This window comes from Triturus cristatus, chromosome 4_1 (assembly GCF_964204655.1).
Source record: "Triturus cristatus chromosome 4_1, aTriCri1.1, whole genome shotgun sequence".
Classification (NCBI taxonomy): domain Eukaryota; kingdom Metazoa; phylum Chordata; class Amphibia; order Caudata; family Salamandridae; genus Triturus; species Triturus cristatus.
The window spans coordinates 1,238,527,892-1,238,544,385 of NC_140585.1; the positions used below are offsets into that span (position 1 = coordinate 1,238,527,892).

Consider the following 16,494-nt stretch of genomic DNA (forward strand, 5'->3'; position numbering starts at 1 on the left):
TGGATAATGGCGTCCATCTCTCTTGTACAGACGGACTGAGATGACAATCCCACTTCTGACACCAGCTGTGGCGGGTAGCAGTGACAGAGTTGGAAACCAGACTAGAGTGGTGTAACGAGGGTTTTATTTTTGAGAACACTTTCTTTTGGCGAGCTGTCAGTCGGAAGCTAGCAAAGGAGGAAGAGTCTGGCTTGCTCCGTCTTGGGGGCTCCAGAGTTAAACAGTTCGTGCTCAATCGGCTGGGTTTAAGTTCGTCGGGTCCTCAGGATCTCGACGATGTCCAGGATCCAAAAACCAAGTAACCATGCGAGAGAAACAACAAAAAAAAGAAAGAAAACCAAGGGTTAGGACGGTCGTCCTATGCTGTATTTGAAGGGGCCGGGAGTGAGGGAAACCGAGTGCTCTGGTGTTTCTACTAATTCCGTCAAAGAATGTGCTCCAGTGCTCGGTGAAGAGGGGGGGGTAGAAGATTATACGATATTTACAAGTGAGTATTACGTTGATGCGGCTGCGTGCTCTCACACAGACGGGGGGTCCTTCTTCCCACCCAGCCCGCTACTCTGCCCCGTACCTGTTCAAGCCACGCTCCTCCCCTGGGAACGTGGCAGGGCGGCTCGAGGAATCGGTGGCCTCCTGGCTCTTCGGGTGTTTCTCCGGGAGTTCTCCCTTCATGCGCTTCGTTCTCTTCTTCCGTCCGGGTCTCAGGTTTCGCCTTTCTTCTCCACTCCGGTTCTCCTCTCTCCTCCAGGGAAACGCCGTCCGTCCCCTTCCGGGTTTCTCCGATTTTTGAAATGCCCACGAATGTGACGTCGCGCAGGGGAGGTGTTTCGTCCTGCTGGAAAGCTGCGTTAAAGGAACCGCGTCCTCCTTCTGGAGCCCAGTCTTGCGGGGCATAGGAGTACCACTCGTCCTTTAGGAAGGGAACATCCGGCTGCTTTAAGGGGATACAAGGGGGCAAAGAAGTGTCTGTTGACCACCAGTTCGATGAAGACTCTTGTGACTCTGGAATGCCACGCGCCCCGTCACAACAACTTTCCTCTGACTCACTTTATTTTGCACAAGCAGTTATTAGTAGCCCTCAGGTTACTGAGGGGTGTAAATGACGCAGAGCAACTAACTTATGCAGTGATACTGATGCACGCGCTGCATACCATGGGAGCAGGTCAGCACCTAATCAGTTGGTTTTATAAAGCCATTAGGGTGCATACTGGGGTCCCACTGAACCAGCTCCGGCAGGAATGGGAGGATGATCTGTGGTGCCCCTACATGATGCTGAATGGACGCTGGCACTTGAATCGCCTCATCTCCAGAAACGCGCCATTAAAAAACATTCAACATATGATACTTCATAGGGCTTACCTCACACCTTCCTGAATAAACCGTATGTTTTCATCGGCCAATCACGCCTGCCCCAGTTGTCAAATACATAAAGAACAATTGTTGGACACAATATTAAACAATGTCAAACATTCACCCCAGAACAGAGATCTGGGCTTAAATACATAATTTTCGTGCTCCTCATGCCATGCCCAGCCATATACAAATCAGTCTTGACCCTGCTCCCTATGGGAACAGTACAGCCCGAACTGCGAGGCCAGGTCCTCCGTGAACAAGAAATAAGCATCCTGGGACCGGTTTCAGGGTTTCACCCTTCATCAGGCAGGAGTGCTTGAACCCAGTGGCACAGTGAGCAAGGGACCCATGTTGGCCACTTAGGGCGAACATAGCAAACACAACAAGATGATGAAGGAGTGCTGAAACATTTCAACCACTCACCCCAGCCACAAATCTGGGTTTACTCATCATTCTTTTACTCACTATGCCACCCCAGTTTGGACCGAGCCATATGCAAATCAGTCCTGACCCTGTTCCTCATAGGAACAGTCCAGCCCGAGCTACCAGGCTAGGTTGTCCCTGGGCTGGAAACAAGCATCCTGGAACCAGTTTTGGGGTTTCACCCCTCGTCAGCCAGGTTACCTTGAATCCAGTCGCTCCTCCACCATCCTAGTCCTGATCAAGAACTGCGTTTAAGGCATTCAGTGGCCCATTTTCCTCCCCAGGTGTCAGGGTGAAACGTCGACACTCTTTCATTAAGCGTGGATTGTTTGGATATCTGTGCAGAGTGGCAATAGTAACTTAACAACTGGACTAGCTCTAGATGCGATATATGTTATTAGAAATTGTATACCGGACAGGCTTCCATGTTCAATACTATGATTTGTGAAAAGGTCTAATGGACCCCCCTTTTTTCTTTTCCTTTTTCTACTCCTTTTCCACATGAGCACTGTTGGACTTGGCTCTTTTTGGCAGGTTCACCCCTAAACCTTTTGCCTGCTCTCTGACATGATATTGGTGGTTTTAGGCCTCTGGGCACTTTAGCACTGTTGTCCAGAGTAAAGTGCGTGCGCTCTCTGTGTTACATTTGTAAGGTTGGCCTGCCCTCCCATAGGAATGCATTGGGGATTCCCTGATCAGTGTGTGTCAGTGGTAATTCCTGTTATGAGAGGAGCAATGTGGTCAAGTCTGTTATGTATGAAATTGTGTGAATAAATGCTGCGCAATGGTGTATGCAGATTTATTGTGGTTATTTTAGAAATGCCACTTTTAGAAGTTGGCATTTCTGTGTGCTATGTGTCTGCCTGCCTGATGTGAATTGCATGTCTGGCTTGTGAGTGACAGGAGCTGAGAGGTGTGGGTGGCTCCAGGAGACAGGGTGAGTCAGCCCAGTGATGAACAGAGAGATCTGAATGCAGATGGGAGGGAGTAGTTGCACCTGGGACCTGAATAGGGCTGTGCCTTCCCTCCATAAGGCTGGCTCCGCCCCCTGTGGTGTGTCTGATCACCTAATGTGCTTTATGTGGTGCTAGGAAATGTAATTTATATAGTATGATTTACGCACCCTGCTTTATGCCTCTAGAAGTGGTTTGATGATTATGAGGTTTTACATACTGTGTTTATGTTTTAGTTATTCTCTACAGTGGTTTATGCTGTGAGTTATGCCCCTAATGTGAGTTATGCTTAGGAGGTTATGGTCTACTATGTTTAGGCTTATGAGGTTGGCGCAGAATATATTTCTCGCCTGATTGGATACTGTGCATGATATGATTTATGTTACAGGATGATGCTGAGTATAGTGTTTGCCAGTAATTACTGATTGTGTTCTACGTTTATGATAAGTCTTACTTTTACTATTTTTACTAAGTGATGAATCTGACAGTGGTCCATGTGGCCCTGTCATGTGTATATAACCCCCTGTAAATATTGCCCAGTGCCAGTTGGCACAGTGTATATTGTGTGTTTACTATCCTAATGTATTTTATGATAATACGAAGGCAATTTTTATATATGACCTTGTGTGGAGTTCCTTTTTGTGGTGTGCCTAGTATGTTGTTGCCGTGTGTGTGTTGCGCAAACACTTTACACATTGCACCGGGATAAGCCTGACTGCTAGTGCCAAGCTACCAAGGGGGTGAGCAGGGGTTATCTTTGGCGTGTAACTCCCTTGCCCTGACTATAGTGGTGGTCACTGCCTGGCTTTGGCGTAAGCCTTAGCCAACCAGAGCTCCCATTTCTAACAAGCACCTTCTCTAGGACTGACTTATATGTAACTAAACATTAAGAAATGCAATTATGTGTATGTGTCTTAATCTTCTGTTTTTTAAATCTTGTCTGCTGCCCTAACCTCATAACTGTGGATTGAATCTACGAGACAGTTTTTCTTCTTTTCCATATAGTGGGAGAAGATCTTTTGATATATTCAGTTCTCCAATGCCTCTTTTTGCTTTTTCCGATCGTATCATTGTTTGTCTGTAGCTTGAATCCAGTGGCACAGTGAGCAAGGGACCCAAGTCTGGGCAAACCCTTGGCCACTTAACACGAACATAGCAAACACAACAAGATGGTGGACGGAGTGCGGAAACTTTTCAGGTCCAGGGAGGACCTGGTCTGACAGGTTGGGCTGGACAGTTCCCATAGGGAGCAGGGTCAATACTGATTTGCATATAGCTGGGTTTCAACTGGAATGGCATGGAGAGCAAAAAAACAATGTATTTAGGCCCAGATCTCTGTACTAGGGTGAATGTTTGACATTGTTAAACATTATGTTCATCAAATTGTTCTTTTTGCATTTGCCACCCCGAGTGAGAGGGGTATGCGCAGATGTGGATCCCATGCTCTCCATGTCACTGGAGCCAAGCTAGCCTGGCTGATGAGGGGTGAAACCCCGAAACCAGTCCCAGGATGATTGTTTCTAGTCCAGGGAGGACCTGGCCTGGCAGTTTGGGCTGGACTGTTCCCATAGGGAGCAGGGTCAAGACTGATTTGTATATGGCTGGGTCGACACTGGGGTGGCATAGTGACCAAACAAACGATGGATTAAACCTAGATCTGTGATTGGGGGGGGGAGTGGTTGAAATGTTTCAGCACTCCACCCATCATCTTGTTGGATTTGCCCCAATTCTCAAGCACAGTCAGCCGACTTTCAACACATGCTTTGGTCATTACCAGATATTACTGGCTTTGGGCATTCTATACACACTCTATTAGCCACTGTTACAGAGCTAACAACACTCCACTAATGGGAAGCTACAGCATCGGACATTTTTCTAAGGAGAAAAAGCCATAAGGTGCAGGTGCGCTTTGCTAATTTTGCCCTTCTTTTAGCCAAGCGCTTACTGACCATGTGTTGGTGTGCACCAAAGCCTTCGTCCTTCCTCCAGTGGTGTTGACCTTTGCTTCTTTGGGGTGATGCAGAGATTTCTGCGTTGTACTGGGAAGAAGCCCGAAGATCCGGAGATGCCCCTTAGCAGCAGCCTGGGACACCGTGCTAACACAATTTAAAGAGCACATGGCCTGGTATCCCTGTTCCCCCTTTCATTGCTGTACTTCTCCTCGGCCTCAAGACTCGGAACCTGTCATGGCACCTAGAGGTGTGCCCAGACCAGTGCATCCTTCCCGTCCTTCATCTGCCTAGCCATGCTTTCCGCTCGTATATTACTCTCTGTTTCCCCCCTCCAAGTTGGACTTTCCTTCCTTTAGATTTTCCTAACTTTATAAGCCTCCTCTTGTTCCAGGATGGAGAACCCAAATATTTACTGATACAGTGTCATAACTGACGTAGCCAACTATTTAAGACTAAAAGCTCTAAGATAATAGAGGCATTGAAATAAATGCATGTTGTGTACTATATATGCTTTGTATTACAACTCTAAATGAATGAATCTCTCTGTGTAATATCACTCTAATGAATTATTCTCCCCTAATGTATATAGTGCAAAAGCGCTTGTTAAATTGCATTACTGTAGTTCAGAGCATTAAATAATCTAAAAACCTAATAAAAATTTGAAATGAAATTAAATACTGATTACTTTGTTTCCTGATTGTTATACATTTTGCTAGCGTCAAAGCACTAATTAGAAGTATCTGCATCTCTTGAATAACTGTTAACAAAAGGTAAATGTTGGCACAAACATAACAAGGAGGCACCCACCTACTGTGCTTTGCAAAAACTGTACACTGTCAATGGTATGAACACAGGTACTCTTTGAGGATTACAGCATGCTATTCATTTAGAACTTCAAGTAGCTGGAAGTAGGAAAAACTCCCTCTCCCTTATTTGGACTGTCAATTTTGGTTTTACTTTGTGCCGGGCCAGGCAAGTCCCCTCTCTTGAAAATTAAATTTTTATCTCTGCCAGATCCTGCTGAAATGTAAGCTTATCCGACAGTCGATTTACAGCTACGCGCTGCTTATAGATGCTATTTGAAGAATAGTAGCAGGGTTTAGGACGGGGAACGCTGTCCCCTCACTGACTCGCAGTGCCTCTGTCACGTTTGGCAGTGTAAGGGGAAGTGAAAAGAGACAACGACCAAGCCCTAGAAGGTCACTGTTGCCTGCAGTTGAAAGTCCACAATCCATGCCACCTGCAAAATTGGTGGGCTTATGCTATTTCCTTTCTCTTTCTACCATGTTACAGCTTGCACAGAAAATATGGTCCTCACTGTCATATATCGTACTGCCGGTTGGCATATACACATTAGGAACACTGACTCAAACTACTAAGAGCAAACTCACCAAACAAGATTAGCAAACAATAACAAGCATTTGCAATGCAATCGGTCTCACGTTTGTCAAAGTTAGAGCTATTGGCATTGTAAATGATAATGTTTTTTACTTATGTTTTTTTGTTTGCAGTTGAGTAACGTAGCAGGTAAAGCAGCTGACTTTGGAATTGGTGAACTTAGTTTGAGTTTTAAGATTGATTAACCGTATTGTGTGGTGGCAGGTGAAGCAGTTTAGCTCTTGGTCTGTTGAACATTATGTCTGCGTACGTATACTATTTAAGGTGTATGTTCTAAATAAGACCTCTCAAACCAAGGGTATCATTTAGTGTGTGGAATAATGCTAGTGACTAAGTTGTAAGACACCCCTGCCTGCTATTTCCTTTGGAGAAAGAAGCTTCAAAGAGAATGGGAGGACCACTGGAGAGTGATGTACGTATATATGGCATAGGGTGCATGCCACTATATAATTTCTGTCATGGTAGAGGTACCATCTAGTATACATCGAATATTGCAGTAGGTGTGGCTAAAAGGCACTAGGGAACACACAGTATAAACAGAGAGGGGTCAGTGGTTGGCTAAATTGTGCTCACAGGCAACATGTGACTGTGCAGAGGTGCAAAATTACACAGACTGGCGCATCGCTAATGCTGCACCAACTGGCAGTGCTTGCACTGGAGGTCAAAAGGTGCCAGCACTCTGGGCATCTGCATATGTATGGCACAGGGCCCTTGCATCTGCACGAGATCCCTTTAAGTGCAACTGGTATGCTGGTTGTCAGTTACACCCTTCCATAGGACGTCGGTGTTAGAGGGTGTGAAGAGTTGGGGGGCAGACAGGGGTCAAAGCTGTGCGTACATGTAGAAGAGGATGCCTCTCTGTGCACCGGGTCTTGTGCAGGAGGGTCAGTAGCACTGCTTCATGGAGCACAGGGGGAGGCAGAGACTTCCCGGGGCAGAGAGGACACACTGAGTGTAAGCAAACAAATAATGGGGATAATGAGCATGTGAATGACAGTGCATGAGATCCCACAGGGCTGTAGTATGTGCACTGATAGCCCAGCTCTCAGCCACGTCCTGCAGAGGCTGCACTCACCTGTCGAGGGAGGCATGGTGGTGACCCCAGTGACATGCAGCTACTGCTGCTGCTGCCTCAGCGGTTGGTGCATGCTGGAAGATGGACAACAAGGACAGGAAAGCGTAGGGCACAAAAACACAAGAGCTGTCCCACCACGGATCAGGTGTGCCCTGGGCTTGCATGCCACTGCTGTGCAACCAGAGACATCGACGAGGCGCTGCTTCATATGGTAAAAAGATGCACACAGGGCACAACCCAGTCCATTCTGTCAATCGCCAGGTGAGTTTTTTCCTGCAAAAAGAGGAAAAATGTCGCCCATTTATGTAGGAAATAGCCCAATCTGGCAACAGTGCTGTCAGGGTGATTTGGAGGCTGCAGTGGCAATCCTTCCAATTGTGTACACGACGCATGGCTTTCGGCGGTCTGAAGCACCAAAGATGCTGCTTTCCTGTTGCTCTCTATCAACTCAGCGGAAGTCTCAGCTGTAGTGGCACAAAAAGAATACTAAAGACGCTGAGAGAGACCAGGGGCTCGGGGAAAAGCTGATACAGCACTCCCTTACGTTTTCAAATATTTTTTTTTTGGTCTGCTGTGTGAGTGCATGTTGTTAAAAGGTATGTGGACTTCAAATAAGAATATTTGCGCTGACTCCGAAAGCATACATCAACCTCCGCTCTGAAATTGAAACTAATTGCAGAAATCTTACCGCATGATAACCGCAGAGTCCATTGAATATCCGGGGTCTCAAAAGCACAGCAAGCTTGGTGCAGGGGTAATTTAAAGTGGCAGCACCCTGCGTATAACTGTGCACATTGTTGAAAGTATCGGCAGAGGAGAAAGGGGTTAACAAACCCTCACATGCAGTCGCCCGAAGGAAACAGAGGCAGCCAACAGGTGGGTGCTGGTGGTGGGAGAAGAGAGGGCACCCCACGTGGAGATACGGCACTCCCTGTTTTTTTATTACATTTTGATCTGCCGTGAGAGTGCGTGTCATTAAAAGGCACGCAGCCTTCAAATAACAAGCACGGGGGAGGAGGTGGCAGCGACAGCCGAGGAGACGGAGCGAGAGGGAGTATCAGGGCAGCATGAGAGAGTAGGGAGAGGAAAGCAAGAGAGGGTGCAAGTGTGGGCATGAGCAAGTTCCTGAGCCTAAACTAGTAACAATAAAAATAGCGTGCTTGTAAAGTAATGAATTACATGAAGAGTAAGAGCACATGTAACTGGGGCAGTCCTCATAGGAGGTTACAAAAGTAGAGAAAAAGGGACTACGGAGCATATTACCCAAAGAAAAGCAGCCATTTACGAAGGGCAGTAAAAGGAGCCAATTAGAAAGATGGGCCCGTGCTTAAAGCCCATATTTTAGATACAGCATGTCTTGAAGAGACAGCGCATGCGCTGCCTAGGCGAGACCTAGAAATCACTCGTCCCTGGAAAAAACACAGCTCGACTTTGCAAGCAGGCAAGTGAATTTTTAGAGGCTAATTGATGTTCATTGTTGGCACATTATAGGGGCCCCTGTAGATGGGGGCTTGGTTGTGACTCGTATATAATGGTCTCATAGGAGCAGCTGTGAAAGAACTGCTTGCTGTTGGCTGCCTATCTGTAATATCCTGACAGGGGGCTTCAGTCTCCTGATAGGGTCTGCGGTGAAAGAGGTCCTAGTATTGGCTGGTTCTTTGTGTTGTATCGATTGGGGCTCCAGTGTGATAGGGGAAGTGCTTGGTCCTTGATTATTATTAGAGAATGTCCTGGTAGCTATTCCTGTTGAGAACGAGGACTTGGCATTAACAGAAATGCTCTAATAGGAGATCAGTTAGAAGTTGTTATTGTTCTGCTGCTTATCATCAGATATCTTGATCTTAAAATCCTTTTCAAAGAAAGTATTAGTATGATTTTTGAATGTTGGTACCTGTGCCAGTGACCAATGTCTCCTTAGTAACTCTTACCTTCTTTGAAGACCGTTTTTCCATTTCCTGCAATGATTAGCATGAAGATGGTAGCAAGAGACATGCTGTTCACACTGTAGTTCATTATGTAGATTCTGAAAGAGAGTTATTAATAGAGACGTGTGACAATTGGTTTTTTAAAGTTAGAAGCAATGACAGCAAAAGCTTTAGTTACATCTCTTTACAGTGGACTAAGAAGAATCATTTTTCTAAAGACAAAGGGCCTAAGAAGTAATTCTAATGCTCATATCTGATAAGAGATCTTTTTAACACTAAGGGCCTGATTACGAGTCTGGTGGTCTTGCGACCGCCAGACTTGCGGTGATGCAGCAGTGGTGGTCCACCGTTTTGCCAATTACGACTGTGTAAATCATATTGCCAGAGCGCCACAGCGCATTATGCTGAGATGGGACTGGCGCAGTCCGTCTCAGCTTATTTTGAGTTCATGGACCGCCAGCATTTTCATGGCAGAGCCCGCCATGAAAAGGCTTGCGGTGCAGAAACAATGGGTTCTACGCGGCCCCCTGTCCCCCCGACCATGGGGATACATTCAGGGGGGCAAAACATGTGTCCCCTGTCTGTATTCCCCCCACTTGCAGCATGATGTGGAAGTCACCGTCAATGCCGTGCTGGAAATTTTTGGCCGCTCCATAGGCACCGACATTTGAAAGGCCAAAGGACCACTGACCATATTACGAGTTGTACTTTTACAACTCGTAATTCTGCTGGTGGTCCCTGCATGTGTTTGGGAAGGAGTTTTACATCGCAAACACTCTGATAAATACAATAGGAAGTTGTTTTACTTTGGGAAATCTTTGACAAGTGCAATAGGTAGAGAGGTTACATTGTGAACCTGTAAGAGCAGCTTTTCATTCTGTATATTTGTAATATTATGTTCAGTATTTAGTTGTGCATGAATTGAAATTGCTTTTGATTTAGTTTTCCCCAGGGATCCATTCCTCTACCAAAACCATTTTCTACATTCCCACATGAACTGTGACAGAGGTGCATTGTTAATTCTCACTGTCCCAGAAGAATCCAACCTTGATTCTGTTATATCCTTTAGCATCCCTCCTGTGGCATTGCAGGTTCCAACAGCTGCAGGTTTGGTCACTGCTAAAAAAATATCAGTAGTGTGTCATGCTGCCTGAAACAAAATGATACCCACATTTATGGAGGCGTCTCACCCTAGCCATGGTGCCGCCCAGTTTTTCCAGCTTGTAAGGCCCATTAAAACATGTATAAAAACAGTTTTGTATGAAATAGTTTTGTTTATGCTTAGGTCTTTATTCACTTATTTTGACCAGTTTTGCATCGGTCCAACTTTGTAACTGCTTCTGGTTGGCTTGATCTAGGGCTCTGCTAAGAATCTTGGATTTGGAAAAGCTTACTAAAACTAAAATCCTGTATATAATTAAAAGTACATGGTTAATGTGATCCTGAGGCAGAGTGAACGATCCCAGACGTGGCTCTGGAAATCTCTGAGGGCAACCCAAGTGACAGACTACTCCCTTTCTACCAATCTTGCCTGCAACACCTGATCCTGGAGACAACATGCCTGAGCTGGGAAGTGTCTGGGCACTCGTCGCCTTAGTTGTACCACTTGTTTGGGATGATGTTAAAGTTTGGGGGTGACAGATGCTTCTGGCGGATGGAAGTATGGGGTGGGAGGAGTTGGGGAAGTTAACGGGGAGAGTTCAGCCCCGTTGGCCACAGGGTGCAGTTTGAAGAGTACTATACACACAGTACCCACCCACCGTGTAAACCTCAGCTGCTAATATTGTGGAAGGAAAGACCGCCATGGCCAGCTCGAGCCACGATAATGCCCATCCTCTAAAGGGTCTCAACATCATGATGTGAATGTGACTGGGCTTCTCACCCCCATCAAAGGGAGTGCAGATCTTGGGTTCGTAAGGAGGCAGGACCTGAAAGTCCTTCTGGTACAGGAGACCTATCTACTAGGTACTCAATGCTCCTTTCTAGTGAGATACGGTTATGACAGAGTGTTCCATGCTGGGTATGTGCAGGGTTCTCGGGGGTGGCTGTTCTACTCCACAAGAGATTATTGCTAATGCTTCACCGGACAGCGACTGATCCTGGGAGAAGGTATGTCATGGTGGAGGGGATATTAGCTGGGCAGGTCCTCAATCTCATTAGTGTATATGCTCCCATGAAACTTCCAGGAGAAACACTGGATACACTTGTAGCCATCTTCAACTACTTCCACAGGGAAGTACGGTCATGGTGGGGTACTTTAATATGGTGATGTCCCCACACATTGACCGCTCAAAGGTGCCACAGACTAACCCAGGGAGGGAGACTTGTCTGGCAATATGGGGATCGAGCCCGGGGCTTTGTGACACTAGGTTCATTTGGCATCCACAGAAAGCAGAGTACACACATACCTTGGTGGCCCACACAATGCTGTCACTTTTATTTTATTTTATTGAATTTAAATCAGAAATAGTGATAAAATACAACAATATCACACATTGAGATCTTTTCATGGGAGATGTTACAGCAGCGAGTAAATCAACAACACTTAAATGATACAGTACAATGATACAAAGCAGTCCGGTAGAATTCAAGGATCGATTCTTGAAGAGAAGAACCTGCAAGCTGAGGGGACAGAGTCTGTGGCACTCGGAGGTGACCAGGAGGCACCGCTAGGAACCTGAGAAGGCTAGACCCTCCCTACCAGGAAGGGGATGATCTCCATAAATGAATCACTGCCTTAGAGAGGGCCTGTAAAGTACAGAAATTCCCTAAAGAGCAGTGGACAGCTATCCTGTGGCTCTCCTTTGCTTGCAAAGGCAGAGGCAATCTTCTCACTGTCAAAGAGGAAGATGCTGACAACTATACAGTCTTGAAGAGTGCCCTCATAGATGGGTTTAGTTTAACCGCTGAGCAATACAGGGTTAAATTCAGGGACACACAGAAGGCACACACCCAAGACTTCGTTGACTTTCTAGATAGTGCTATTAAGGTTCTGGAAAGCTGGCTTCATGGACGTTATCTGCATGACTATGAGGGTTTCGTGCACCAGGGCATCTCAGCCCTAATAATCATCACCCTGCCCAGGGAGCCCAACCAGAGGAGCAGCACACAGCGCTGGAGTGGAACTCGGTCCCCCAGCAACCACCAGACTCTGCACGGCGCGGGAGGTGACGTTACCCTCCCGGCGCCTACAAACCGGCCGCAACACTCCCACAGCACGGGTTTCGCGCGCGATTGGAGGTGCTATTTGGGATATTATTTGAACTTAATGTTTTTACTCCTAACAATATCTAGTGGATACTGACTGTTGGGGTTACTAAGCAAGTTACCAGTGGGAGGTTGTATGCAGTTGGGATGCTGAAATGGGGAAAAGGAAGAGTCACTAAATACTGAATCGCATGGATTAACAGGGAATAGTCAAGTAAAAACTATTCCTGGTAAGGGGACTGCAGAGGAATGCCCACTAGAAATCCAGGGCTAAGTAGAAACGGTTGTATTCAAGTTGTTATTGATGATATTGACAACGTCTCAACCAGTGTCAAGATTTTGATTCCCTAAATCCCCCCCCCCAGCCCCCCCCCAAAAAAAAGACTGTGTAACCCAAGGTTGTCAAAGAACCCCGAAACTATCCAGGTAGAAACACACCAGGCTCCACACGTGAATGGTCCGCCTAAGACAAATATGATTAGACGGTAAACAGACCTAATATCGAATTCAAAATATCGATAGGACAGAATATCGAGTTCTTAATATAGAATGGACAGAATATCGACTTGCCAAAATATAGTGGTGAAGAATATCGAAAATCGGGTAAGAAATAAAATATCGATTTAAATAATATAGAAGTAAGTAATATCGACAGTCATAATATAGTTGTTAAAAATATCGAATTTTTTTATAGTGTTTTAAGTGTTAGTATATGTGTTAAAAGTATGTATAAATTTTTAAATGTATGTTTGAATATTTTTAAAGTAATGAATTTTATGTTATTTAATTTTTGTGTAATTTAATTCCGTAGCGGGTTGTGGGTTTATAGGGGATTAGGGTGGGAAGTAATTTAATTATAGTAAATTAAATAATAATTTTTAGGAATTATTAATTATTTTAAATTTAATTTTGCGTTTTACTTCTGTAGCGGGTTGTGGGTTTATAGGGGAATAGGGTGGGAAGTAATTTAATTGTTATTAGGTAATTATTAATTGGTATTGAAAATTAATTGGTTGTTGATTCATTATTAATTGGTAAATAATTGGTATTAATTGGTAATTAATTAGTATTAATTGTTTAATTGATAATTATGTTAATTGTATTAATTTATTATTTGTAGCGGGTTGTGGGTTTATAGGGGAATATGGTGGGAATTCATTTAATTGTAAATAATTAATTATTGAAATAATTTTTGTATATTGCTAATTAATTTATTCTTAATTAATTATTAATTGGTATTAATTGTATTTATTAATTTTTGGTATTGAAAATTAATTGGTTGTTAATTAATTATTAATACGTTATTAATAAAAAAAAATTGGTATTTATAATAAATGAATTATTAAATATTGTAGTATTGGTAATTAAGTTTAATATTTTTATTTGGTATTAATAATTTATTTATTTTTAATAAAATATTAAATTATTATTTTCCCTACTATTGCACTCACTGGAGTGGGAATAGTAATTTTTACCCCTACGCTATCCGACGCTTTCCCTACTATTGCACTCACTGGAGTGGGAATAATAATTTTTACCCCTACGGTGTCCAACGCTTACCCTAGAGTTGCACTCACTGGAGTGCGAATAGTAAATTTTACCCTCCCGCTATCCAACGCTTTCCCTACTGTTGCACTCTCTGGAGTGGGAATAGTAATTTTTACCCCTACGCTATCCAACGCTTTCCCTACTGTTGCACTCTTTGGAGTGGGAATAGTAATTTTTACCCTCCCGCTATCCAACGCTTTCCCTACTGTTGCACTCTCTGGAGTGGGAATAGTAATTTTTACCCCTACGCTATCCAACGCTTACCCTACAGTTGCACTCACTGGAGTGGGAATAGTAATTTTTACCCCTACGTTATCCAACGCTTTCCCTACTGTTGCACTCTTTGGAGTGGGAATAGTAATTTTTACCCCTACGCTATCCAACGCTTTCCCTACTGTTGCACTCTCTGGAGTGGGAATAGTAATTTTTACCCTTACGCTATCCAAAGCTTTCCCTACTGTTGCACTCTTTGGAGTGGGAATAGTAATTTTTACCCCTACGCCATCTGACGTTTTCCCTACTGTTGCACTCTTTGGAGTGGGAATAGTAATTTTTACCCCTACGCCATCTGACGTTTTCCCTACTGTTGCACTCACTGGAGTGGGAATAGTAATTTTTACCCTCCCGCTATCCAACGCTTTCCCTACTGTTGCACTCTCTGGAGTGGGAATAGTAATTTTTACCCCTACGCTATCCAACGCTTTCCCTACTTTTGCACTCTTTGGAGTGGGAATAGTAATTTTTACCCCTACGCTATCCAACGCTTTCCCTACTGTTGCACTCTCTGGAGTGGGAATAGTAATTTTTGCCTCTACTCTATCCAACGCTTTCCCTACTGTTGCACTCTTTGGAGTGGGAATAGTAATTTTTACCCCTACGCTATCCAATGTTTTCCCTACTGTTGAACTCACTGGAGTGGGAATAGTAAATTGTACCCTCTCGCTATCCAACACTTTCCCTACTGTTGCACTCTCTGGAGTGTGAATATTAATTTTTACCCCTACGCTATCCAATGCTTTCCCTATTATTACACTGTCTGGAGTGGGAATACTAATTTTTACCCTCCCGCTATCCAACACTTTCCCTACTGTTGCACTCTCTGGAGTGGGAATAGTAATTTTTACCCTCCCGCTATCCAACGTTTTCCCTACTATTGCACTTAATGGAGTGGTAATAGTAAATTTTACCCACCCGCTATCCTACGCACAAAATATTGCATTTTTTTAAATAAATATTACGTTAATATATATGTATTATTATTATTTTTTTACTTACATTAATTATTTATTAATTTTAAAGTAATTTAAGTATTTTTAAGTATGTTTCAGTTAATTATATGTTTTATTTAATTAATTTTACATTAATTTTAAGACATTAAAAAAAATTCGATATTGTGACTAACTATATTTTTTACAACGATATTTAGGATTCTATATTTTTGTACTTACCTGTTTGGAGATAGGGCTTCGATATTTTGGCATTCTATATTTTTCCTTCGCTATTTTGGCAATTCGATATTCTTCTTCTCGATATTTCGTCAGTGATCCGATTAGACAACAGGGAAAAAAGGGTAGCTTGCGGAACCGAAAGGGGAAAGACAATGTCCCTCGTTTAAAAATAAATGCAACACACAATCCACAACTGATAGTAATAAAACGGAAAACTTACTTGCAGAGCTAACAAGATACGTTAAACACTCTGGTGCCAATTCCGATCCGGTAAAAAAATTCCCCGTCCGACTCGTATCCGGATTTTTTTCCGTCCGAATCGTCAAAGTAGCGTACAAACTGCCAAGTACGATTCGAACGGAAAAAAGTCCATACGAATCGCATTGGGAAGATTTCCCCACACGTCCTCGGGTCGGGAAAAGTCACCGACACGTCCCCGGTCGAAAAACCCACCGTGCGGAAAAATAAACTCCGACTGCGCAAGTACGATCCCTCCCGTCCTCCCCATTTCACAACCGTACGCAAAAAACACCGTCCGAACCGAACTCCCATAGCATCCATGGAGACATGTGCCCGCATACGCGCCGAACACCCCACCACCCCCCCCCCGCCCGCGTATGTACGCACCGAACCCCCACCCCAGCAGTGTATGTACGCCCCGAACCCCCACCCGTGTATGTATGCACCGAACCACCACCCGTGTATGTACGGACCGTACCCACACCCGTGGAAGTACGGCCCGTACCCACACCCCACCAGGGAATGTACGCCCCGAACCCCCACCCCAGCAGTGTATGTACGCCCCGAACCCCCACCCGTGTATGTACGCACCGAACCACCACCCGTGTATGTACGGACCGTACCCACACCCATGGAAGTACGGCCCGTACCCACACCCCACCAGGGAATGTATGCCCCGAACCCCCACCCGTGTATGTACGCACCCAACCCCCACCCCAGCAGTGTATGTATGCCCTGAACCCCCACCCGTGTATGTACGCACCGAACCCCCACCCGTGTATGTACGCACCCAACCCCCACCCCAGCAGTGTATGTACGCCCCAAACCCCCACCCGTGTATGTACGCACCGAACCACCATCGTGTATGTACGGACCGTACCCACACCCGTGGAAGTACGGCCCGTACCCACACCCCACCAGGGAATGTACGCCCCGAACCCCCACCCGTGTATGTACGCACCCAACCCCCAC

General features: G+C 44.9%; 1 protein-coding gene across 3 annotated transcripts in view; it reads right to left on the minus strand.

Annotated features, from left to right (window-relative positions):
- The window catches only part of ITGB7 (integrin subunit beta 7), a 1,338,809-nt gene that overhangs the window by 938,326 nt on the left and 383,989 nt on the right, over window positions 1–16,494 (minus strand). For all 3 annotated transcript variants that reach the window (XM_085654657.1, XM_085654656.1, XM_085654658.1), the window contains one exon: window positions 9,083–9,177. In XM_085654657.1, the coding sequence (XP_085510783.1) occupies window positions 9,083–9,177 (95 nt within the window). The remainder of the gene's footprint in view (window positions 1–9,082; window positions 9,178–16,494) is intronic.